Source organism: Neolamprologus multifasciatus, chromosome 22 (assembly GCF_963576455.1).
Source record: "Neolamprologus multifasciatus chromosome 22, fNeoMul1.2, whole genome shotgun sequence".
Classification (NCBI taxonomy): domain Eukaryota; kingdom Metazoa; phylum Chordata; class Actinopteri; order Cichliformes; family Cichlidae; genus Neolamprologus; species Neolamprologus multifasciatus.
Genome location: NC_140459.1, coordinates 23,453,683 through 23,480,556, shown reverse-complemented (window position 1 = coordinate 23,480,556; position 26,874 = coordinate 23,453,683). Strand labels below are relative to the sequence as shown.

The 26,874-nt window shown below is 41.1% G+C and overlaps 1 protein-coding gene across 1 annotated transcript in view; it reads left to right on the top strand.

Annotated features, from left to right (window-relative positions):
- Positions 1–26,874, top strand: part of csmd2 (CUB and Sushi multiple domains 2) — a 265,124-nt gene that overhangs the window by 166,053 nt on the left and 72,197 nt on the right. Inside the window, exons 22-33 of the mRNA XM_085147768.1 lie at positions 634–822; positions 2,239–2,408; positions 2,519–2,675; positions 2,862–3,053; positions 8,426–8,552; positions 16,640–16,842; positions 17,039–17,230; positions 18,686–18,824; positions 19,045–19,232; positions 22,667–22,861; positions 23,612–23,728; positions 25,538–25,651. Coding sequence (XP_085003894.1) covers positions 634–822; positions 2,239–2,408; positions 2,519–2,675; positions 2,862–3,053; positions 8,426–8,552; positions 16,640–16,842; positions 17,039–17,230; positions 18,686–18,824; positions 19,045–19,232; positions 22,667–22,861; positions 23,612–23,728; positions 25,538–25,651 — 1,983 coding nt within the window. The remainder of the gene's footprint in view (positions 1–633; positions 823–2,238; positions 2,409–2,518; positions 2,676–2,861; positions 3,054–8,425; positions 8,553–16,639; positions 16,843–17,038; positions 17,231–18,685; positions 18,825–19,044; positions 19,233–22,666; positions 22,862–23,611; positions 23,729–25,537; positions 25,652–26,874) is intronic.

Here is a 26,874-nt window from a genome sequence, read left to right as displayed (position 1 = left end):
TAATTATGGTTTCTGAAAAAGTTATTGATACAAACAGTCCTCTGGAAATCTGTGATTACATGTACTCAAGAATGAATAGTAAAATAGGTTAACACCAAGAAAACGGACTCATTTTAAATGAATAAAGTAGAAACGAGCACTAATGACCCTTTACCTACTGAGAGCATAATTTGCCTCCTTTGTTCTCACAGCATTTCTAGATTTCAACATTAGGACGCCGAAGGAAGAGATTCTTATGAAATCTAATGAGCTGTTATTGATGGCTTAAAATAGCAAGTGTGAATTCTTATCAGTGGCTGAATGGACGAAAGATTTAATGTTTGGAATGGTTTCATTACTTGCAAAGTCCCTTTGAAGGCTCTGCTTGAATAATCTTAATAAATGACATATGGGCTTCTGATCCTTAGACGTGAACTTGGGTTTAGAAGAAAAGTGTCATATTTCAGAAGGTTTAGCCCTCTTTTACTTTTTGAAATATTTTCTTAACTTTCGTAGCATGACAGAAGTCTTAATTAGCCCGTTTCACACATTTACACATCGCAGATAAAAAAAACCCACACAGACAAAACTGTTATTCCACTTTCTTTATTTGCCAGTGCTGAAAATTCATACTTTTTTCTCTCTATTTTCCAGATTATGATTTGGAGCCATGCGAAGATCCTGGAATTCCACCTTACAGCACCAGAAAGGGATTGCAGTACGGAGTGGGCGATGCCCTCATCTTCTCTTGTTTCCCAGGTTACCGACTGGAGGGTCCAGCGAGGGTGGTCTGCTTAGGGGGCAGGAGGCGGGTGTGGAGCTCCCCTCTGCCAAGGTGTGTTGGTAGGTGGTCACATGCTTTATTTTGGCTTTTGTCACTTCCCCGCCTCCCCACCTCTCTAATCTCCCAATGCCATACCAGCACATTAGCCTTCCACACACCCCCACAATTAAGAAATGTACAGAAGTGTCAGTCACGTTAGACAGCGAGGCATTCCCCTTTCAAATCTCCTCATTATCATCCCTCCATACACGCAAGTTTTGTCTGGTCGTTGGATAACTTCCCAGAAACTGAGCTTTTTTTTTTTTTTACTTTGTCCAAATTACATAGTGCCACCGTTCTAATGAGGACGGCATTAAACAGCTTAAATATGTTAATTATTGATGGTGCTTGTTGCTAATGCATGTGAAACATGTTGGGTCAGACTGCGAAGATTTAGGTCAGTGTGTTGATTCTGTGATGCGGCAAACCTTAATGGGCATTTAGGCTCTGATATGAAAATGAATTCATCTTAATGCTCGTAACGATAATGATAGGTGCATCAGTGACCATGGCAATCGTTGACCTACTTGTGTTTGTCCTCAGCGTGGCAGCTTTTAATAAACTAAAAGCACCATTAAAATGGAACTTAATGTGGAAACACTGGAAACTGCACGAATTACTTTATTTGCACATTCAATTTATTTTTTGTGTCTAAACTCGGAACGTAATTGGAACCGCAGATAATTTAACACGCTGCTGAAAACGAGCAATTAGACTCGAGTGAATAGCGCGATGGTGACGTCACAGTGCATTTCGGTTAATACATGATTTGTTTCTAAATGTTTGCTCGCAGAGTTTAGGCGTGTGTAAAGTAGGTCAGTCAATTTCCTGACAAAAACCTACTCGCTCTGCTTTCTGTTTAGTTGTCTGAAGCTTTGCCGGCTGGTTTTCGGTTTGCCCTCCAGATGAATTCAGGTCTTTGAAGGATGGCACCAGAGACACATTTTGATATTTTCATACTGCTATCACTCTCAACCTCATTTTAGAAACTTGATTCTTCTCCACATGCCTCCAAGACAGCCCCATCACCTTACCTTATCTTACTTGGGTGCATTCTCAAAGTTAAAAAAAGGAGGGTGCCTTTGTGGCCGTTTAAATTCTGGCTGCCATTTTTTTTAATAGAAAACTTTGTCTTCCCCCAAGTCTCCCCCCCTGATGTGATTCAGAAAAAGTAATTTTCAGATAGAGCTGAAATTAGTGTTAATCATATTCAGATTGCAGTGTGATTATGATGATGTGCCACTCAACATTCAGGTTTAGTCAGTGACCATATTCCTCCCCCCATCACCTCTCCCATCTCCCCGCACATGACAGCATGAATAAATACACTCGGAGTTTCAAGCATATAGCGATTGACATGTCCTCTGCTCTCTCCACCACCACCACCACCTCTTTCTCTCTCTCTGTCTGTCTCTGCTCTCTTACTTTTTCTCTAGCTGAATGTGGTTCATCTGTGACTGGTATGCAAGGGGTGCTGCTCTCACCCAACTACCCCGGTTACTACGGCAACAACCATGAGTGCATCTACTCCATCCAGACGCAGCCTGGCAAAGGCATTCAGCTACGGGCACGGGATTTCAGACTGGAGGAGGATGACCTACTCAAAGTGAGAGGGTGGTGGGAGTTGTATGACGCCTTGTTAGCATATCTGCGTGCGCGCACCTGGTTCTCCTAATTCCAATACTTCCTCCCACTCTCTCTCTCTTTTCCGTCCAGGTCTTTGATGGAAGCAGTAATAAGGCTCGCCTGCTGGGGGTGTTTACAGGCAACGAGCTGCTAGACACAACCCTGAACTCCACCTCCAGCTCTATGTGGCTCGAGTTCATCAGCAATGCGGATAACACCAGTAAAGGCTTTGAACTACACTTCACCAGTAAGTAACTCACTCTGTTGCGCATACAAATACAATGTACTTTTTTTTAAAATTCTTTTGAGTGTAGTTTGTGCTTGCTTTGTCCAATTTTCTCTTTGTTGCCTTTGGCGCATTAAAAGCACAACAGTTCTTTCTTTCTTCTCCATCCGAATTTGCCTCTTTTTTACCTCTCGCTCTCTGCTAAAGGTTTCGAGCTCGTGAAATGCGAGGATCCAGGTGTTCCCCAGTTTGGCTACAAGCGGGAGGACAAGGGTCATTTTGCAGGGAGCATCGTGTCTTACAGCTGTGACCCGGGCTACACCCTGAAGGGTCCTGAGGTGCTCACCTGCCTGAGGGGCGAAAGGAGGGCTTGGGACAGCCCCCTTCCACTCTGTGTTGGTGAGTATGATCGCTTTGAATTTGGCTGGAGATTTTTGAACTGTGAAGTTTTAAAACAGCAAAGACCTTAGCCGACTGGGTGCTCTGTTTAGATTTGCACTGCATTTTATTAAGTTTGTTTTGTTTTGGGTTTTTTAACCCAGGTTTTTGACATCTTAACATGCTAAATTCAACTGTTGCATACATGAATAATTACGTACTTCCAATGCAAAAATAAAATAGCTAAGGCTTAAAAAACTGCTTTCTGTCAGACACTGTTGCTGTTGCACAGATGCACACAAGGTGTCCTTTGGTGCCGGTGCCATGAAGTACCAGACATAGCAATGATGGACATAGAGAGATAAGTTAAAGCGGTACCAGTCACTTGTTTGCCCTCTGGAAGACTTTCATTTGTAGGTAAAGTTTTTGAGGGGGGGTTGTTATTTTTAGTAGGGAGGTTTGCCCGTCCTTTTTATTTTCACTTTCACTCGCTGGTTAAATGGTAAATGGACTGTTTCTTAAATAGCACTTTCTTACTCGAGCACTCAAAGTGCTTTATACAACATGCCTCATTCACACATGCATTCATACAAGCACATTTTTTCTACGTCTGAGTTCTTTCTATCTAGCATACATACACTCCAATCAACACAGTAAAAGTGACTTCAAGCTTAATATTTTGGAAAAGGATACTTTGACATGCAGACTGGAGCAACCGGGGATCAAATCAACAACCTTTCGATCAGCGGGTGACCTACTGTGCCTCGTGAGCCAAAGCCCCCCAAGATTACTTGGTAAACTTTAGGAAAATATTGTGATTTGTATTAAAATACTTCCAACTCAGTCCTAATGTTGTTAGGGGCCATCATAGCTGTATCTCAGCATCAGTGGTCTGTGAGATTTTGGGAGAAGTAAACAAGTTATTTGAGAAACAAGAAGTAAAAAAAAAAAAGCTATTTAAACAATGACAGACATGATTGAGTGATCTGGAGTGAACAAACTAAAACTGTCTCAGAAATGTGGTGAAGTGGACCTATAATGCGGTATAATATAAATATATATATGTTTCCATATTCAAGTGCAGTGTGTAAGAGCATGACATGTTGCGCAGTATCACATACTTTTACATCAGTCTATGGTATCATGTCTTTCATCAGTATGTAATTCCCTTTTCTTCCATTGCTATTTGTTACAATATATGGTATTAAAATCAGGCAAAGATTTCCGGTTAAAGTAGCATTATGTGTTGCATCCTCATATATTACAGCATTTATCTGTGTTTTCTTTATAGTTTGCACGGCTAATCCAAGCCGGCTTCAGTTTTTTTAGCTGATGTATGACCTAGTTCCTCTTCCTAATAACAATGTGAATATACCAGTTTGGAAAAAAAGCTCTGTGGTTTGTTTTAGCGCTGCTATTCTGGGGCATCCATTTGGTTGCTTTCCCAGCAATTCAGTGCATTATCTCATCCAAAATGACTGTGCTCTATTTTTTCTTTTTATATTCATATTGCATCATGATTGCAAATTCCCCCTTTCACTCTGTTTTTTTTTTTCTAAAAAAAGACACTACATCAGCAGCAACCCTGAGCCCAGGAAGCAAGGTTTTAACCCCCCCGTCTGTACTCTGAAGACTTTCAAAAATGTGTTTGATGGAGATAATTTCATGAAAGTTTATCGGAAGATCCCTCTATTTTATTTTCAGAGTTCATCTACAAGTCACCCGTCACTTATTGCCAGCCACCGCAGACACTGTATGCATATATTCTGGCACACAGACATATATATATATATATATATATATATATATATATATATATATATATATATATATATATATATAGTATCATGCTAACCCACCCAGAGACATTTTTTGGACATTGTCAGGAAGAAAACCAGGGAGAAAGGGGTTCTTTGACATCAGCCAAGGTGATTGTAATAGTGTTGCTCTGCTCCCTTTCCGAACCAAACTGACAGGTAATTTCATGTCTGGATATAAACAACATTCGCCAAACTGTATTTCCCCGAACACGTTTGTCCTCCCGATGCTCCTTTCACTGCAGATGATAGCTTAACATCCGGAGTGAATTTAGGAGCAGATGAGGGACTGTTTCTGCTTGTAATGGCGGGATTATTTTCTCGCAGTGAGGACACACTGAGCACAGATGGGAAGGGTATAGCGGGAAGGGCCAGGAAGGAGAACGGAGTTTAAAAAAAGGGGGGGGGAGAGTCTGGTGTATACTGAAAGTCACAGAAGAAGAAATTTGCAAGGTTGAATCTGATGTGGACACCGGGATGTTATTATTGTTATGTTCGGGTATGTGTGCACATCTAATGTCATTCAAAAATGATAACCCACTATACAGAAAACGAGAGAGAGAGAAATTCCATATTTGCAAAGCAGCAACATGACTTCACGGGTTTCATTTGTGATCATACTGAAAAAGTATTCTGGGAAAAAAAGGAAAAAAATAAAACCACTGAGACTGAGACAAAAGGAAGAGACGCTGAGCTGAACTTTGATGAATGTGGAGGCAGAGATTGAAGGGGTAGAGTGGTTCGGGGAGTTATACTGCTATGGCAGCATTGAGCGGTAGTTTCTTAGGTCATAAGGCAAGAAGAAAGCGATGGCTTTGTCTTACTGTGATAGATCACTGCCTTTTCAATCCACGAAACAGCAAGTTTTCTTCAGCACAAAAAAAGAATAAGGGGTAGGAAAAGCTTGAAAATAGACCGAAAGCCTCAGCAGGAGTGTGAAGAATATTATGTTCATATTTTTATTTTTATTTTGCACTTTACCTCTATTTTTAATCTTTGACATGTTTGTCAAATAATTATTTTTTATAACTAAGAATAAACTCTTTACATTGTCTGTATGCGTGTATTATTCTGTTTCTTAATGGGGGGTTTTAGCAACAGTAACCAGATGTAGGCTATGGTGATCGTTGTTACTTGTACACTAGTCAGGGATAACATTGTGACCACCTGCCTAATATTATGCTGGTCATCTGGTTGAGACATGGACTCCACTAGACCCATGAAGGTGTGCTGTGGTATCTGGCACCTAGATGGTATTGACAGAACCTTTAAGTCCTGTAAATTGTGAGATGGGGCCTCCATGGATCGAACCTGTTTGTCTAGCATATCCCACCGATGCTCAAAGGCCACTCTGGTGAAAGAGGCTACAGCCATCAGGGGATACTGTTTCCATAAAAGGGTGTAAATGGTCTGCAAAATCTTTAGATAGGTAATACATATCAAAGCAACATCCACATTAATGGCTTGACCCACGATTTCCCAGCAGAACATTGCCTCTGCCAGCTATTACATCCTGGTGTTTTCCAGGTAAATGACGCACATCCACCCAGTTAGCCTTCCATTGCTCTGCGGTCCAATTCTGATGCTCACATACCCATTGTTGGGTCTTTTGGCAGTGCACAGAGGTCAGCATGAGCACCCAGACTGCTCTGCAGCTATGCAACCCCCAAACAAACTGTGATGCTCTGTGTATTTTGACAATTTTCTATCAGAACCAGCATGAACTTTTTCAGTAGTTCGAGCTACAGTAGCTCATTCATTGAATCGGACCACGCAGGCCATCACTCAGCATTAGTTTACCACTGTTACTTTTGATAGATACTGCACGGCAGACCAGAAACACCCCAGAACAGCTGCAGTGTTGGAGATGCTCTGACCCAGTCATCCGGCTATCGGTCAAACTCGCTCAAATTGTTGTGCCTGCCCATTTTCCTCGTTTCTAATACATCAATTATCAAGAAAAACTTTTCATTTGCTCCCTGATATATCCCATGATATATGGAATATTTGGAGATAAAGTATCTGAATTTCAGGAGCGGGACCACACCTCCAAGCACACTCTCTCCGGTTCTTATCTATATATGATCCCCCAGTTCTACAAGTTGTTCGTCCTTGTTTTCATGCCCCACTCTCTCGCCCGTTTTCAATTCTTTCACTTCTATTTAGTACATGGGGATCTGCCAGGCTCGGGAGCCGCCGTCAGTCCTCTTCGAGGGCTTCCCCAAACCACGGCTCAATTCATGTTTAAGCCATTCACCTTTATCTACTAAAATGCTGTCAAACCTAAAGTGAGGACGTGGGCCATTATGTTATGCCTGTTTGGTGTATAATGTACTGTATAAGGAGGTTTGAAAGACAGAAATATATTTGTTTGCATTTAGAAGAAATGACATATTTGCAGCATAAAAGGTAACAAAGTATTTTTGTCTGTTTGTGGAGAAATCACAGCTTCTCCCTCTCTGATGGTCAGTTTGTAAAGTACTACAATCTTATGTTAATTTAAGTGCTCCTGCAGTCAGTCCCCTTTTCCCCCCTTCCTAATCTCTGTTTTTCTCCCTGCGTGTCTGTGTTTAGTTGCTGTATTGAAGTACAAGGCCTACTTGTCACTGATGGATTTCACAGACCATCATCACCATCATCATCAGTATGATTTCCAGACCTCAATTTTCCTTCTGTTTGAAGGATCCATTTTTCTCTCAGGGGAAGGAAAAGAAACACGAGCCACTTTTAACATCTTCTTGTCAGTTAGAGTGGCCTCACAAAACGGGAACAAAAAAAACGCTTAAAATCTGATGTTAAACATTTTTTCTCTTCTTTTTTTTTTTATTCAGAGTAGTTTGTGGTAATTGAAGGAAGGGCTGAAAATTGCTTTTCAGTCATAGTATTTCTGAAAGCACTTTATTACTTAAGTTACTAGAAAAGAACCCGATTTCGTTCCCCTTTTTCTTGACAGATTGTTTTGGCGCTCTGGTTTTTGCTTTGCTGTTTTCCAGAATGTGTTTTTGTATTGACAATTTTCTAGAGACTGAGTTTATGTTGGTTATGTTTTGTGAACTGTGATATGATACTAGAGAGATCATACTGACTGCAGCCACTAGTACTAAACACACACTCATAACAATGGCACTCGTCTGATGAGCAAGTCATTCACAGCCTGTCGTGTTGCGCACCTATACTTTCGTTTGACACGCTTCACACTTCCTTAAAAGTGGCAGTGAACTGGAGTCTGATGAATTGAATATTGTGTTGTTCAGTCAACAATTCCATCAGCTTTCAAAGATGAGATCACGGTTACGATGGTGAATTGCCTTTGCTGAGCCAAAGAGACACAGAGTGTATTGACTTGGCCGCTCTCCCTCCTATCATTCAAATTTCAAACTACATGATGGAGTCTGTCACATTGGAGAATTTGACTGCTATGTCAATAATTAATAATGATGCGAGGGAAGCGATGAGCTGTACTTTACTGGAAGTGCGGTAATGCAACTTTTGGTCTGTTAAGTATGCTAACCTTTGATGTAGCAATCATTATTAACTTCTTTTATTCCCCCTCGCTGCTTTTACTCTACTTTTCAGCCGAGTGTGGTGGCACCATCAAAGACGAGCCTTCCGGTCGTATCCTCTCTCCGGGCTACCCGGCACCATACGAGCACAACCTGCACTGCATGTGGACCATCGAGGCGGCCCCAGGAAGCACTATAAGGTCTGAACAACAGTCCTTGGTTTCTTTTTTTTAATTTTTATTTTTGCTCTCCGTCTACTTTTCTGATTACATTGTTTTTTACAGGCTTTCGTTCAATCTACCACCTTTCAATATACTTCCAATTTAGCCCACCCCCTTTTTGCAGTGGTATTCATTACTTTCACAGGCTGCTGTGTAATCAATCTTCAGTGAGCTACTGTTGGCCAACAGCTGAGTTACAACTGGTTGAAAGGAAATGCCTCCTCTGAGTCTAAAGATGTCAGACTACAAAAAAAAAAGGAAGTCAAGCGCTCTGAGTTTTTGAGAGATCTTGCAGGCTGTATTGGTTTTGATACATTCCTTGTTTGATACTTTTGCACTTTTGATCAATAGAAACTTAAGTTTATATTCAGTATTTTCATCGTTTCACCCCCTGGTGTTGTCAGTCTGTTAATGAAACTATTTGCTCTTCTTTACCTCGCCTCACCTCGTCTTACCTCCATAATTCAATACGTAGCCATTACTCTTGCCCTTGGAGGAAGAAAAAACACCTTCAGGCTTCTGTGTGTTTGTTTAATCACTCAATTTGTGTTCTTATAAATGTAAGATTGGGCAAGAGTTTACAGAGTTCTTTTGAGCCTGCAGTTTACACGTGTTTACACATGATGAAGTCATTAGGATGTTAAAGCCATGGTAAAAAGAAAGTGCATTTTCTATAAATTCTAAGGTTTTATATCTCAGGGTAAAAAAATAATCTGGTCCTTACCAAGTCTTAAAATTGTATGTATATATATATATATATATATATATATATATATATATATATGTGTGTATATATATGTGTGTGTGTATATTATATACATACATACAGTGGTATAGGTATATAGAATGGTATAGAAATGCATCATTTATTCAGAATAGTACTGGATCAGTGTGCTGTGATGGAGCATCAATTAAATCTGATTAAATAATCGTGTAAGTCTCATGGCACAGTGTACCTCAGCCTCTGGGAGAATCCCCTAAATCCATAGGTACACAATAAAAAGGTTCAAGTGGGAGATCTATGATCTCTTATCACTAATTGGATTAACTTCCACTACAAGATCTCATACTCATCCTAATAATGTATATCATGCCTAATGCATGTTTATATATGCACTACACTGTTATTTGATGTGTGCCTCTGTATTCCAGTATACTTGAATTGCAATAAATCATAATTGATGAGGAGTAATATCTAGTCACAAATATATACAACAACACTCACCCAAACACAACAGCAGAGGTTTTGCCGTAGTGTTAATCCTTTTAATGTGTCACTTTTAATCGTGCTACTCTTCCTTGTTTCAGGACTTCTGTGTTTTTGTTTGGTTAGTGTCTGATTCATAGCTACTTTCCATCCCAAACAATGTCTTTAAAAAGACATGTTCGGCATGTCGTCATCGTAGATTTGTGTATGTGTGAATGCCGCTGCATATCTTGAACATCTGACATTCCCAGGTCCCTCGTGATTGCTAGTTTAGGTTCATTAGTGTCGTCCCTTCCTCTGGCTCCCTGGCATTCCTCTAGAAGGTATGCTCCGGCTCGTGCCTTTGATCCTACGCATGAAATTCATTATTGAGAGGAATTTGCAATGCATTAGCCCAGGGATTCCTTGTGTATCAAGTGGTGTAGCTGAAGGTAGCACACTAATCAAACTGTACTGAGTAAGTGTGAGAGACCAGAAGTTGTGCTGAGTGACCGCTTACATATATAAAGCCTAGAGACAGGGTTACCTGGGGACATTGATGGAATTAAAATATAGGTAGGAGGCAAAGAGTGGATTATAGGCATGAAGAGATAATAACAAGATCAAATAAACTGCGATGATAAGGGAGGCAATGAGCCATTTTACTGAGGTAACATTCAGTGGTTACTGCTGCAGACCACATAGTAAACTTAACAACGAAGCTGTAAATGTTCATCTTAAACACAGTGTTCAGTAAGAAAACATATACTCTAATTTGGTCACTTATAACATGATTGGATTTATGATATTGAACTTGGTTTTAACTGTTTGCAAGGCATCAGTGCTATAATTGGAATAAAGGATAAATCTGAGAAGAAACTAAATGTGGTCAGCCTCATCCCACTGCATCAAATATTGCAGTTCTGTCAATTGAATTCAATTCAGTTGAATTCAGTCTTATTTACAGCATCAAATCACAACAACGGTCACCTCTAGGCACTTTGTATTATAAGGTAAAGACCCTACAATAATACAGAAAAAACAACAACAATCAGGCAAGCTGCTATGAGCAAGCATTTGGTGACAGTGGGGAGGAAAAACTCCCTTTTAACGGGAAGAATCTTCCGACATACTCAGACTCGGAGAAGGGCAGCCATCTGTCGTTTCCAGTTGGGGTGATGCGAGGAAGACAGGACAAAAGATATGTTGTGGAGGAGAGCCAGAGATTAGGAATAAGTCATGATTAAATGCAGAGTGGTGTATACACACAAAGAGTGAAAAGTGCTGAAAAAAGAGTCAAAGGAGCTTGCAAAGAAAAGCGTCTGGACTTCTTTAAGTTACTTGAAGACGTTTCACCTCTCATCCGAGAAGCTTCCTCAGTTCTAAGGTCAAATGGTGGAGAGTCCCAGATTTAAACCTAGTGGGAGTATCCCCCCACAGAGGGACAAAAGGACCCCCTGATGATTCTCTAATCGCCTGAGCCAAGGTGTGGAACTGGGTGTGGGTCCCAATCAGCCAGAGTTTCGGGTGAGTTCATTGTGAAGGGTGGGGCCAGGTTTCACAATGAACTCACTGAAAAGGTCTGTTTCCTACTTTTAAATACCTGAGGAACCAGAAGGAAGCCTGCAGTCTGAGAGCAAAGTGCTCTGTTGGGGTGACATGGTACTATTGGGCCTGATTTCGCAACATGTATGTGAGAAGAAGGATTTGGCGTCAGTGATAGCACAAGCTATTATCTGGTGTTGGTGCACCAACCTCTGCACTACTGGAGACAAAAAGACAAGTCTTCTTATTCAATAATGCTCTTTCACGGTGTAACCATGACACTTACCCACTTTACAAGCATCCATATGTGAGTTTAGAGTGACAAATCTGTCTCACCATTACCATAAGCTCACCACATCAAGGCATCAATACCAAAGGACACTTTTTTTTTTTTTTTGGGGGGGGGGAGTGTCTTCAGCCTCTGCTTTTATCTCACTGATTCATTTTCCAATTTCTTTCACACCTTTTCCTGCCTAAGAATAATTGCAATCTTACTTTCTTCTGCATGATAACACTGCTTACATGCTATTACATCATGTGCCTCACAGTAAATGAACTGGACAAAGATCGCCGTGACCGCAGAGTTTTTCAGGTGTCCAGCCGGCGAAGAGATGCCGACCGTACCGTCTCGTTTGTTCCGTCTTTTTTAAAGCCTGCTGTATAAATGCGTCTCCATCCTGATGAATGATCCCACAGGGACAGTCCCACAGAGGCCACATTTACACTTATTGATGAGGTTAGCTTTCACTGTGACATTTGCTTTATACACACGCTCTCAATTAGTTTTAAAAAAGAGTTGCAGGAGTGTGTTCGCTCTACATCTCTTTTCTTTGTCATTCCCTTCACACCACACATATCCATACGCATCCGCACATACTTACTTATTTATCATCTTCATGCACACATGCACCTACTCTGAAGACTCCCCACAGGACTTTTGATTGCAGCTAGACTGTTTTGTATTCATATGAGAGATTCCCGACACACTCTATTTCTATCATATGAATACAAAATAGTTAAGGCAGAATCAAAAGAGACCTAAGAAATCTCTTCCATCCTTCTCTTCTCCATCTCGTCTCCTCGCGGCGATTCCTCTGACACTTGATTGAACCATTTTATCTTGCTAAGAGGGGACTGAGTGTAAAAGGAGACCCCTCACCGTAAACTTCAAAACATGGTTCCCTGTGATTCCACAAAACGTTAACTGCACGCAGAGATCCAAATTTCCTTTTCCTTAGCGAGATATACTGTAATACCCACTTTTCTCAATATGTTGTTTCATTCATCTTTCTTGTACCTCACTCCCGCCCCAACCCCCGCAAAGTACTTGAGTTAAGTGGGGAGGCTTGCTTCGTAGTTGGAAAGTAACATTTGTCTTCCTGGTCTTGGTCCCTCTGAAAAAAAAAAAAATCAGGAAATAGTGAAAGAAAAATGCCTGCCAGGAGGATTGGTTCTTTAAAAGACGAGTACATTCTCAATGGTCTTGCACGTGTTCTTCTGAGAGCTCTAATGTCAGCATGTGTTCTTACCATCGTCCTGCAGGACTCTTACTCTCCTTCTGTATTCTAGATGTCACTCTCTTCGCATCCCTCACATGCGAGTGTTCATTCCCGACTTGGAAAAAAAAAGATGCGGTGTTCAGATGCTCTATAAAAGAAACCAGTTATCCCGACATGCACCCCCACGTCCATCCTATCAATCCAACTGCTCATCCTTATATCCAGAGCTTCCTTTGCTTGCCATCAACTTCTTATTCTCCTGCTAGTATTCTCTTCTTCCAGCAACCCAGCAATGATTAACATTGATCTTGTGTTTGCTCCTTGTTTCATTACACCTCTGTCTTTCCACACAGAGGTGTAATGAAACACATCTGGAAATTGGGCACAATGCTATTAAACAGCTTGGTTGACTTAAGACATGAGATTCTTCTACACGTGAGTCGGTCCAACATGTGACTTGTGCTTGATTCTGACATTCTGGATTAGGCAAATCCCCCACTCCCCCCAAAAAAACATTATGCTCAAGCACAAAATCAATATTGTCTCAGTACACACACACAAGAGCACACATTTATATGTCTAAACAAGAAGGCAGATGCCCATACATATATTTTAAAAAAAAAATCTTTTTTTGGTTTTATTCATTTATTCAATCTGGCAAATTCAGTGAAACATTTCAGCATCTCCTGTCTAAAGTATGGGGAGGTGGAGCGTAAGTGGATCACAGTACCTGAGGGTTTCATAACAGCATTTGCATAACAAGCATCTAACTGTCAGAGGCACGTACATGACCGGGATGGAGACCTTTGAACGCAGTCTTTGTTTGCTTAAAGTGAAGGGAATAGTCAGCATGTGGAATATTAGCAGAGCAACACTCGAACTACTACAAATATAATGACGCTTGGGGTCATGTGAGAAATGCTTCAGTAGATCATCGCAATTGTGGCATGTGCAAAAGGTTTGTTTACTTACACCTGTGAGCCGTCAAGGAGAGTCGCTTTCTTCTGCTGCTGCACTTCAGAGTCAATTGTCCTGCTCAAGTGCTCTTCAGCAGGAGTTGATTTTTTTTAAAAAAAGGTCACACTTACACCCACGTTTTGATTCAAACCACTGAAAGTTTGAGATCTGTTTCATCAGACTTTTGTTTGCAGTGGCAGCAGCCTAAAGAGGTCTTTTTTTCTTCTTTCTTCTTTTGTTTAGCGTTTATAAAAATGTAAAGGTATAACTCTCTCTGCCATTAAGCAGAAAAAATGTAAAGATCTCTCATCTATGCATTAGTAGGATTAGCATTTTAGCAACAGAAAGATTAGCAGGGAAATGAATACCATGAGAAGGAATGATATTTCTTCCAGTTTCTTATCAGATGAAAGCTTGTGTTGTGAATGTGATGCCATACCAATATATATTCATGTGTGGTGCTAAGCCCAAAAGTTCTGATGAAGGTCACAAACAAAAAGAAGCTCATAACTAGGATTTGCCAGTGAAAAATCCTTGTGCAACTTTACTTTTCACTATTCAGCATCAAAGCATATTATGGCCCTATAGCAGATTCTGAGAAAAATCTCAGAAATTCTATCGCTAAAGTTTATATTTTAGTGATAGATTAGAGTGGTATATTTAGGAAAAGAAACTCACAGTTTTCTTAGAGCCATGCTAACAATAAATGTTTTTACCATTAGCAGACAGTGGTGTAAAAATAAGTGACGTGTGCATCAGGATTTATAGCATTTTAATCCGAGAGTATTATATCACATTACCCACAAAGGCTCCAATGCGCCTGATAAATGTAGCAGGTTTACTTATCTGTGTGAAAAGCATCAAAGCTTATGTAAGACTATGTAATACTGCGTGTCCTTTAAAATAGCTATCGGTGTTCATTTATGTGAATATTTACTGGTCCGCCTGTCTGCACATGTTTGTTTTATGTGCACTTCTTTCACAAGCATTGCGACAGCACTTGTCAAGTAGGTTACGTACAGTATCCACACACACACACAGACACACACGGCACATTGTGCGGGTAGCCTCTGGCTGCTGCTCACACATCAGACAGTATGGGAATCGGAGTCTGACACCAATTATGCAGAAACGGTGGGAACTTGTTGCTAAACCCGACATATCAGTGGGTTGCTGTTTCTCCTCTGCATCATCTATACCTCAAGGCTCTGTGTGGGTCTGTGTGTAAAGCCATGAGAATAGTAAAAGCACGTGAAGGACCACGATCCCCAGCATTCACAGGATACTGGGAAACAGATTACCATTCAAGTCACATATTTTTTTTCTTTAAAAAGTGAGCACTGGTAAAATTTATAGAAATTTAAAGCTCGTGTAAGATTCTTCACAAAACAGAAATAGAAATATACACAGCTCTACAAATTGTTTTCTTTAAAGCAATTGAACTTAAGTGCAGCGTAAGCATTATATTCCTATAACTTTAACTTCAGAATGCAGCTGGTTGCTTTGCATTAATGCTATAATTATTGAAACATGAGGGAAAGTGTCAGGAATTTCCCTTGGTCCAAAATGTTTGTTAGAGAATTAACATAAAGTTGTTTTTTTAGTTAGTTTAGTTAATTTCCCGCTAAAGTTTTGCACCACCATTTAGTATTTTCTGACATTTTTACACCAATACAAAATCCACACACACACAAACACAAACGGCACATTGTGCGGGTAGCCTCTGGCCTGTGCACATCTGAGCTCTTATTGAAGGTGTATCGGTGAATTTGTACAAGTAGTGCGCTTGAAGCAACATTAGAGACTGTGTTTCTATTGCTGCAGCACATTAGAAGACAAATAAACTGTGTGATAAATGCTTTTATTCTGTGTCAGCACAACAGTTTAGCACATCCTCATTACTTTATAGTCACGTATTTTGAAGGCTTGCCAGACAGCAGTGTGTTTCAGAGAGAGAGAGAAGAAAAAAATCAAAGCAACAATTTAAATGATCATAAATACACGTTTGAGTCTCTCTTGCAGGGTAAAGCTGCAAAGTCAACAAATGCCATCTGATCTAGCTTGCACTACTTTCTGCCCTTTTACTCCTCCACAGCTTGTCCAAAATCGAACGTACACGCAGTCACTGCGAACTATGCGTCATTATGAATCACGGCACAGACGAGGCTACCGCACTTACAAACAGGCACACACGTACCGCACGCTATAGTGCTTTTCACATCCATCGGACCACCAGCTGGCTGACAGCTGTCTAAGCCAAAGTGAAGGGTAGATATTTTGACAGCATCATCTTTCTGATGTCTAGACTGAAACTATTAAATGCTGTGGCAGATGTATCTGTTTGACTGACATTGTGGAACATCCCTTGAATGCTCTGGATCCGGCGTCGGTGATTCGCTTTAAAAAGTTATTTGTTTCCCCCGTTTACACTTGACCTTAACTGTGTTTTTGTCTTTCCTCTATTGTCATTGCCTCCTTTAATCACATTACCTGTTGTAATTTGATTCTTTAACATATACGGTTTGAGGTAATCCGTTTATTTCTCCTGGTTGTCTTCAGACACATCGTTGCATTTTAGAAAATGCGGACGTTATACCTGTTGCTTTATCACAGGGGTAATTTTTTCTTAATATGTATTGAAAAACAATTGCAGTCCTTTCTTGTCTTCCCTCCATCAGAAGGACATGTGGGTTGTAACATAATTAAATATAAGGGTTTTCTTCTTTTTTCCAGAGGTGTTTTGTGTATTTTTTATTTTTTTTTGTCTGAGGTTGCTTTCCATTAATTTCATCACAAAGACTCGTCCATCAACTGTCAGTGCCTCTGAAGTCTGTTTTTTTTATTTATTTGTTTGGTTTTTTGGTTGTTGTTTTTTTCAGTCTTCATTTCCTGGTTTTCCACACGGAAGAGGTCCATGATGTGCTTCGGATCTGGGATGGGCCCCAGGACGGAGGTGTCCTGCTGAGGGAGCTAAGTGGCTCAGTGCTGCCCCAAGACGTCCACAGCACCTTTAACACTATCAACCTGCAGTTCACCACAGACTTCTTCACCAGCAAACAAGGCTTCGCTCTTCAGTTTTCTGGTGAGAGAGAGAGAGAGAGAGAGGGGGGAAGGATGATAGGAAGTGATGGGAATGTTAAATGAACATGACTGGGTGGGACCAGTTTCAGCTCTCGCACATTTCACTGCAGGAGATGACAATAATACCCTCTTTTCATCTTCTAATCGTGCGCCATTAAATGCTCTTTCACTCACTGAGCCTTTCTTTGCTCCTTCAGTGTCTACTGCAACCTCCTGCAATGACCCAGGCATGCCTACTAATGGGACCCGCGGTGGCGACAGCAGGGAACCCGGAGACCATGTGGTGTTCCAATGTGATCCGGGTTACATCCTGCAGGGGGCCAACAGGATCACCTGCACTGAAATCAATGGTCGCTTCTTCTGGCAGCCAGACCCTCCTACATGCACAGGTACTCTACAACATAACCCCATCCGTATTACGAAAGCCTGTATGGATGAGGATCACAGCTTTACTACTGCTGTGCAAGTGCTAAGACTGAGGCTCCTCGTATTTTATTATAGTCGTATTATTTCCTGCCGCCTGCCTAATACAGTCTACTGTATATCTCCTCTTACTGGCCTTGACTTTTGTGGAACAGGTGGAGAATACAAATTCCTAACTCGATTACTTAACAGACTCCTTAAGTGAATCTTAAGTGGCAAACCTGATTGCCACGTTCCCTCGACATTTACTGAAGTCACTGCGGCAGACAGAGAGATCTGATTATCCTGTTCCTCAATAACAACACAGACCTCTCAGTCAGACCTACACTCTTTGTACAGTCTTTGTGTTAATATGTTATCGCACGTGGTTCTCTGCTAAACAGTGTGAAGTCATTAACAATAGCAATTAAGAGCTTGTGATTAGCTGCCTTATTTAATTAGCACTTAGCTTAATTAGATCATTTTTGGCGAACAATCGGACACTTCTGACACAGGTGAGAATGAGGTAAGAGAACATCTGTGTGCATTAGCTAGGTTTCAGTTAGATCAATCAACTGCTGCTCCAACGTCCTGTGGGGAAGCTGCACAGCACATAGAGTAGGAGCTGAGGTTCTTACAGCTATGTAGCTGTGTTGTTTTAGGGCAATTTTTGACCGGTACGTTTTTCGTTTGTTTTTCAAATTGATTTTCATTATAAGTTGTCACTTTGATCGCTTGTGCAATGCATTAGAAAAATAAAAATTTAAAGGTAGTAGTTTGTCAGATTCCAAAGCTTAGGGACACTTGGTGACCAAACACAATCCCAACACTCACTGATTAGTATTTATTTTGAGAACAACAAACTCTTTTTGGCTATAATCAGCCATCAGCACAATCTCAGGGAAAAAAAAACATTATATAAATCCAGGCTATCAAAGTCCAAAAGGCTTAAAGAAGATTTACTGTTGAGTTGTTTCCTGCAGGCTATTTTAACTACTTAATAGGACTTCTGTTTCATCCTTCTTCCAGCTTAAACATTGCATATTTTCCTCACTTATATAGACTCTTTTTGTTTGGCAGCATCATGTAGTTGTAATCTATATATAGTTTATTTGAGGTTCACTTGCAGTATACACCATACAATTGTGTGTCCTCTGTTTTGATCATATTTGTTGTTTATTTCTTTTTAACTGGGATGATGGAGGCTCATACTAGAAATGTGTTGGTCTTACCCAACAATAAATGCTAAGAAGAACACTCATCAGTGAGTTCTCAAATAAAATGAAACACACATCTATGCGATGAAAAATAAAAGATTCCAGCATCTTAAGATAAACTGAGATCAGCTCTGTTGTTTGATAGCAGTTCAGTTGCTGTCCAGATGCCACTGCTGTTTGCTCCTTGACTGCAGTGAACTGTAATGGATTTCTTCCTTGTCATAGCTCCATGTGGCGGGAACCTGACAGGTCCTAGTGGGCTGATTCTGTCTCCAGACTATCCTGAACCGTATCCTCATGGACGAGAGTGTGACTGGACAGTTACTGTCACACAGGACTATGTCATCTCTCTGACCTTCAACCAGTAAGCATTCAGTAGAAAAAAAAAAGAGGAAAAAATGTCAACGCATATGTTTTGACTTTTCAACAGAGGGGGGGATTTATGCTTCAGTTGATCTTTTAACCTTTTCCACTTTTCGCATTTTATTTTCAAAGTCATCCTAGTAAAGCTATGTTACCTTACTTGCAGCCTATCTAAGCAGCAGTTATGTGATTATATTTTTAATGTTATTCTCTTTAACCAGGTTCAGCTTGGAGCCAAGTTATGACTTCTTGCACATCTATGATGGACCGGACTCCCTCAGCCCCTTGTTGGGTAGCTTTTATGGCACAGATGTTCCCGATCGCATTGAGAGCAGCTCCAACACGCTCTTCTTGGCGTTCCGCAGCGACGCCTCTCTCAGCAGCAATGGATTTGTGCTCCAGTACACAGGTACATGTTCCTGCATTGCTTTAAGGAACGCCTTAAAGCAATGCAGTATTTGGTTAATTGGATAAAAACAGTGAAGCTGGGAGAAAGAGTTGTTTTGTCTTTTTTGCATTTCCATTAGAATTAAAGTGTTCATTTTGGCTTTTTTTTTTTTTTCCCAAATCCAGCATCTTATAATTGTGAACAAAACAGCAGATTTCAAGAAGGTTGCGCCGCTTTATCCCCCGAACAGTTCACATTTTAAAATTCTTCCTCTGGCGTAGAGAGAGTACATTTACCCTCTGCTGCTTATCGACCTTGCAGATTGTTTCTTTTTAACTTTCCCTTTAGTGTAGTCCAGAGCGGATACGATTACCAGTGTGAAAACATTCTCCAGTGAAAGAATGGGTTGTCTGCGCTGCAGCATCCTGATCGCAACCTCCCTGTTTCTGCTATGGCCTGATTGGGTGTCATTATTAACATGCACCTCCTAGCAGGAATTCTGAAAACAAACAACTGTCGGCTCGTGATCGGTGCAGCTGCACTAAGGGCCTCTGATAGATTGGAGCAAACAGCATTTTGTTGTCTCATGTCTAAGCACGGTTGACCGCAGCACATTGTTCAGGGGACCCAAATGTATCTGTTCATGAGTGGTCACAGAGGGACACTTGGTTTAAGGATTGTGTTGCACATCTTTTTGTTCTGCATTTTTGTTTCAGCCTTGTAGGGGACTACCTCACTTCCTAGCAAATACACAGATGCTGAGGAAGCTGTAAATTAGACACAGCATCTATGTTAGGGGCTTTGCTTGAGAGAGCAGTGTTAAATCTTCCTAAGTCTCCCTACCTCATTTAGAGTTGTTTAAGGTATCAGACACTTAACCAATTCCAGATTGACCCCAAAGCTTCCCGTTTCTTAGCTCACACTCAGATAGGATTTGATGTACAAGCAGTCGGCTGATTTGAGAACTCTACCTGTTTATGCGCCGCAGCCCTACAACTCATTGGCAAACTGTCCTTAAATGAAGTGAGAAACAATGTTTCGGCAAGACAGCGTTACAGAGTCTACCCCTTAACTCACTCCCAGCAACATTCACTGCAGTGTGTGCTATTGTATGGCCAATCTGGTAGAGCAGATGGACCCAGTGTGTGGCTTCGAAAAACTCCCTCACCCCACTTCCAATTCTCCACACTAATGAACCATAACCAAATAATACATAAATTACCTCCTCGGTTTCAGACAAACAACATGGCACAAAAGCGCGTTTGGCTGCGAGTTCGGGTCTGGTTGGTGAGAAGACAGCACGTCGACGAGTTGGCCTGATCCGGCATTTGGTCAACCCGGCCCTGAAAATTGTATTACAAAATGCGCCCGAGGTGCTGTCAGCCTCTTCACTGAGCAGTCTTTATGTCTTTCTGTTTTCTTGTCTCAGGCATCCTTTGATTAGGTCTTTTACGCTTTTCACTTTGGCTCTCCAGGGAAATATGTGGACTCAAAGACTTTCCATACCTGAGCCACATTTAAATGACACTCACAAGACACAGACAAGGACATTTACACACAAAAACATGCACATTATTTCTCTAATCCAACACCTTCATCAAATCTTGGGCTCTCTTGCAATTTACCACTAAATGTCTCCTTTAAAAACACAACAATAAAATGGAAAAAACATCTTCACTCACATCTGTAAATCAGGGTCAAGGCTTGTTAAATCAGCTCATTTTATTGGGGTGACCAACCTTCTACAGACCAGCTTGTGCCAAGGGCCAGCCCTTTCCTAATGCCGACTATATCTATCACAGCTCTGCTGTCTCTTTTTATGTCCATCATTTTTACCCTTCAGCCCAAAAAGCTTGGGGTATTTTTGTCGAGGGTGAGGGTAGGGCGTCCTAGCTGACATCTTTCTTATCGTTGAAAGATGTTTTCACCACCAATATATATATTTCTTTTCATGACATATCAAAACAAGGTTCATGTCTAAACAACCCTTGTTTAGAGCAGGTAGTGGCAGTCAGCAGACATACCTGGCCCTAGCACTCTGTGATATCATTAGTTCCCCAACTTTCAGCTTAGAAATTCAACATTTATTTGCTGTGTGTCTAATTTTGTCATCAATGAATTAGAAATTTGATCTTATACACCATGTACTTCAAATCAAATCAAATTCAAATTCAAATTTTATTTGTCACATACACAGTCATACACAGTACGATATGCAGTGAAATGCTTACACAACTGCTCGTGACCTAAAGAAAAAAGAAAAGGCTATGAATAAGATAGGAAATAAATATGAAAATTAAAAAGGGTAAATTTAACTAGGAAGGAATAAAATAAAATATAAAAATTAACGTTGAAAATAAAATAACTGTACAACAAAATACACAATACACAGTATAGAAATATATAAGAATGTATGAAGAAATATATATATATATATATATATATATATATATATATATATATATATATATATATATATATATATATATATATATATATATATATCCCAGTCAACCTTTTTTAAGAAACACTTCTGCTATATGAACATTGTTACAGTGTTCCCTATTTAAAGTTTGCACTCAGCTAGCTCCTGTTGACACAGCTCAGGTTCTTGAACATATATTCTGTCAGACACTCAAGTGTCAGTTGAAATTTCCCTAATGAGAAAACAGTTGACTCACCTTCCTACGCTGGGTGTAAGTCATCAAATATTAACGTTTGCTGGGAAAGTGGACTGGGTTTTAAGATTGAATTAAATTGCTTTGGGCATTTTCCCCCCCGTGTTTGTTTTAGCAGTAAAGGTGTGAAGTGTGACAAATTGACAGGCCTCCACTCACGTGTACATTTTCCACCTGAGAACAATGCGATGGTAAATTGAGCAAGACATCTTTCTTATGACCTCAGAAGTGATGATTGATGCGTGTGGTCGGTTGCAGGTTTTGTGCAAGTGAAGTTTGGCAGGGTACGAGTGTAGGTGTGTGTGTGTCTTTGACAAAGAAAGCTTGCGTATGGGCATTGTCTTCTCTAGTTGACTGCACAGCGAAGCGTTGGTTGAGAGGCGGTTGTGTGCAGTCAGCAGACCTTGGGCCAGAGCCATGCCACTCTCAATCAGCTGCCTGTCTTTCTCCACAGCCATACATACCCCAGCAGCCACAGATGAGAGGCCACCGTCAAGGGCTAGAGAGAAAAGTGGCAGTCAGTCAGTGAGATATATTTACTGACAGAGGAAAGCACAGAGTTGCAGGAAACGGTGGGGCGGGGGTGAAAGCAAACGCAGCCACAAAGGAGGAAGGGAAGTTCGAAATCCAAGTGTATCAGTAACCTTAGGCAGAAAACAGCTTCTGTTCTAGTATCACGGCTACAGCTGGATGCAGGAAAAAAAAAATCCTTTCATGAAATAACAACGCCTGCTCACTTCTGTCACTGATTTTCCACTGCGTTACCTCTCTCTGCAGAGAACCCTAGGGAGTCTTGCTTTGAGCCTGGCCTGGTGCGCAATGGGACACGGGTGGGCACCAATCTCAAGCTGGGCTCCACCGTCACCTACCACTGCGACAGTGGCTACACACTAGAGGGAGACCCAACGCTCACTTGCATCATGGGGGTGGACGGCAAGCCGAGCTGGAACAAACCCAAACCCATCTGCATTGGTAAACACTGACATCTGGAGACGGTTGTTAGGAACACAAACCACATCAGTGCTTATAGATTTGTCACGTGTAAACATGTCTATACGATTAGGCTATTTTTCCCACAGAGCAGTGTCCTACAGGTGTATGTGCAAAGCTGTGTGGGTTTTGCTAACATTAATAGTTGTGCAAGCGCAGCTTTAATTTAAAGAGTGCTGCTTATTTTGCATATATTCCCCTCACGCTCACAGCGGAACGCGCGTCATTCTGACTGCTCTCTGATATTCCCATGACACGACTGGCTCACTAGCTCACCCCCCGGGAGTGAGATCCTTGACACCACAGAATCGTATGGCTCTCACAGTGTGAAGCTTTAGTTGTATGCCAGGTGGAAGACAAGCTCATACCACGCAGATTTTCACACGTGGGGAAACGAGGGTTCAGGGTACAAGCGTGTGCTGAGCATTTTTTGGGGGGCTTTAACCAGTAGAAGCAATCCGGGTCTCAGCACGCCCAGGCTAACCCAGACGGACACTTGGAAAACATTGCAATTTCACTGTGACAAACACTGGGGACATCTTCCACTGAAAGCCCAATCAGACAAGAAAAGTAATTTAGGAGTGATGGAACAGAGGGGATGGAAAGGTAGGAGGAGGGGGGAGAGAAATGGAATCTTCCACTTCTGGCTGTAGACCTTCCTGTCATGTTTGCCTTGTTCTTTCCTTTTTTTTGGTTGTCTCTTTTTTATTTCTCATTTATGTCTTTTTGCAGCTCCATGTGGTGGACAGTACACTGGTACAGAGGGAGTGGTCTTGTCTCCTGGTTACCCCGGTAACTACAGCAGCGCACGAACCTGTTTGTACTCTGTAGTCGTGCCCAAAGATTACGGTAAGCCAAGAAGTGAGAGCGTTCTTTTACACTCTTCCTCGCAGATGTTTTATTGTGTGTTTTTGTGCCGGTGTATAAAGGTGGTTAATTATTGGTGCTTAATTAAGATGCAATTTTTCTGTAATGCCAAAAAAAAAAAAAAAAAAAAAATTCCTTATCAGGCTCAAACAAGGCTCAAGTGCCTCACTCAGTTCTACATATTTTTCAAGGCTGAAGGCAAGAGAATAAAAAGAAAAACACTTGAGATTGTTTGTTTCCATAACTAAATATTTTTAGCGAAAGCTGCACCGGAGAGAGAAAGTTTGTGTCAAACTTGTAAAAGCTCCCATCCTCGTTCAGTTCTTACCAAATGTTTTTTTTATTTTTAAATCGCAGAGTGATTGATAGTCCCTATATTCATCGGTCTCATTGCTACACATACTTTTTTACATCACTGTGGAAGAACCATTTAATCACCGCCTTATACACTAGTCATATAACACGTCACTCAGAGGCACGCATCCACCGAAATATAATTAGATCCAGAGTTTCCGAAGTTTCGCCGCTTTTTGGCATTTCCTTCTTAAAGGTCACAGTTTTCTTCCAATATGTGATGCCATACTGTAAGAGCAGGAACTTATTCAGAAAGCAAAGGGTGTCGGAAGAGGAACACAACACAGCACAAGCACGTATACTCAGATTTAAACATGTTTCACTTGCTTGCTCGGGATCCCGCTCCGTTTCACTTTCTATCTCGGGCGCTCTGTCTTGCTCTCCTTTTATCTCCTGCTTCCTCTTCTCTTCCCTCTGGCTCCTTAATGAGTTATCAGCACCATGCCTCTCGAGGGGCAAGCTCACGTCCTATCATTGTTAAATTACACCAAAAAAGCAGTGGCGGGCATGTGTTTGGCTTTCGGCTACTTCACCCCAGTCTTTTGAATATTGAGGTCATGATGCTCATTCAGAGGTCCGGCTCTGCTCCAAAACGACCGGGCACCTATCCTTCTTGGAACCTGTCGGCAGCGTATTTCGCTCGGCCGAGTCGAAGCGAGAAAGGAAATTGAAATAATTAAAGTCCACATTTGCATTTTCTTGGAAAATGACAGCGAGGCCCAAGGCAACTCACTTTGTCGTGATGAGCCACAAATGCTCTCGCCTCCATTCTTGCCACTTCTCATTAGGCTGATGCACTAGTGCTAATGATAGGCTATTTTCTTCAATGCAGAGGACAGGGTGGGTGTAGCCGCAATGACTGGGTTCTCTTATCAGAGACGCAGATGAAGAGGATGCACAAATAATGGGAATCGCTGAAGATGCTGGAGATTATAGATGCTGAATCATGTCAAATAAGTGGATCTCAGAACATAAGGAACCACACTTTGATGGAGGAGCAGTAGTCCCCTCTTTCACCTCTGCTCTTTTTTTTACTCTCCACCTGCGATATATGCTGCGAGTAAACGAGACAGATTGATTGTGAAGGGGCTGAATATGTTCAGGCAACAGCAGTAGAAAGGGTGGGTTGAAAGGATGAAAGCACTGTAGTGGAGATTTAGCTACACATTGTACAACAGATTGACTGTCATTGCAAAGCCTTTCATCTCCTGACAGGCAATCAAGCCCAGACAGGATTGCTGATCTCTATTGTAATATCAGGTTTTTTTGGCTGTGTTGTCATAACTGGCGGTATTATCTAGCTTGCTTTAAAGGAGAGTTTTTGATTACAAACGGTGTTGAAAATATTCTTTTGGATGATGAGTACTTTTATTTTGTTTTGTTTTTGAGTCATTTCTTCTCTGATGTCAATTTCATGACTGCGTCTGTTTTTCCTAGTGGTCTTCAGTCAGTTCGCCTTCTTCCAGACGGCCCTGAATGACATCGTGGAGGTTTACGATGGGGCAACGCAGCACTCCCGCGTTCTTAGCTCGCTCTCTGGAGCACACACAGGTACCCACACATGCACATTTCAGATGCCTGAATACACGATTCCGATTTCAGCAGGTATCAAACTTGAGGGAGGCAAAAAATAGAAGCTATTTACATGCAACTAGAGGTAGGCAAGACGTGACTCATGCACATTTGTATAGCTTTGTTTCATCTTCAGCACTAGCTCGTTCCAAATCAGTAACAGTGGTTTGACTATTTGAAGCCATTATTCTTGACATGACAGGGGACTGAATAAAATTGTTGTCTTAGACTTATCCTTTTCACAAGGATCCGTTTAAACTCAGAGACACAGTGCTGACGCAGACAGAAGCGCGGTGGCTGCAGGTGGGCTCCACTGAGCTGTAACACAATTCAGCAGTGACAACAAGAGTCACAGGGATAACATATCTACAGACAGGCTCAAGCCTTGCATGAGCATACACCTGAATTGGTATTACACAAATTATGTAGTTATGTAGGCAAACAAGTGCAGTGATCCACAAGGTGCCTGTTTATGCTATAAATTCTACTTTTTTAAACTAGTGGAACAACTGGATAGATACTTTTTTAATATTAATTGTTACATGGAAAGATAAATAAGATAATGGTTTATGACGTCAGCTTGCTATGTAAAGTAACGGTGTTGCACTCGTTCCATATATATTGCAATACGATGCCTCAACCTCAAGCTCAACCTAGCTAATGACATTAGCAATTACAGGAAAACCTTCAATTTTCGTAATGGTGGTATGATTCAAATACATTTAAACAAGCACTTTACCTTCACTTTTTTTGAGCTGATATCTGTGTCTTCCCATTACATCCATGAGTGGTGCTAAATAATCTTAAATTCAGTCGTTTATTTGGCCGTGTCTACAAAGCTAGACTTGCACAGTGCAGTTCTGCTAGTGCTTCTAAGCCACAGATGATGAACTACGGCACATAGATAGTACTGTTTAACCAGACAGTCCATGTTCGGTTTGTTTAGTAACTTAATTCCAGTTTTTGTTTTCTGTCATTAGGTCAGAGTCCAAACTTAAACTTAAACTTAACCTAAACTGTCATATTTGAATCAAGTGTGTGTTGCAGACAAATACAACACAGTGGTTCGTGTGTCACTAGTGTATAAAGAGCCCACTTGTGTAGCAGTGCTGAGTAGATGTCTACAGAAAGTGAAGCACACATGCGCACACAACTCACTAAAAGAGAGTTATGAGAGTGGAATATGGTAAAAAAAAGGACAA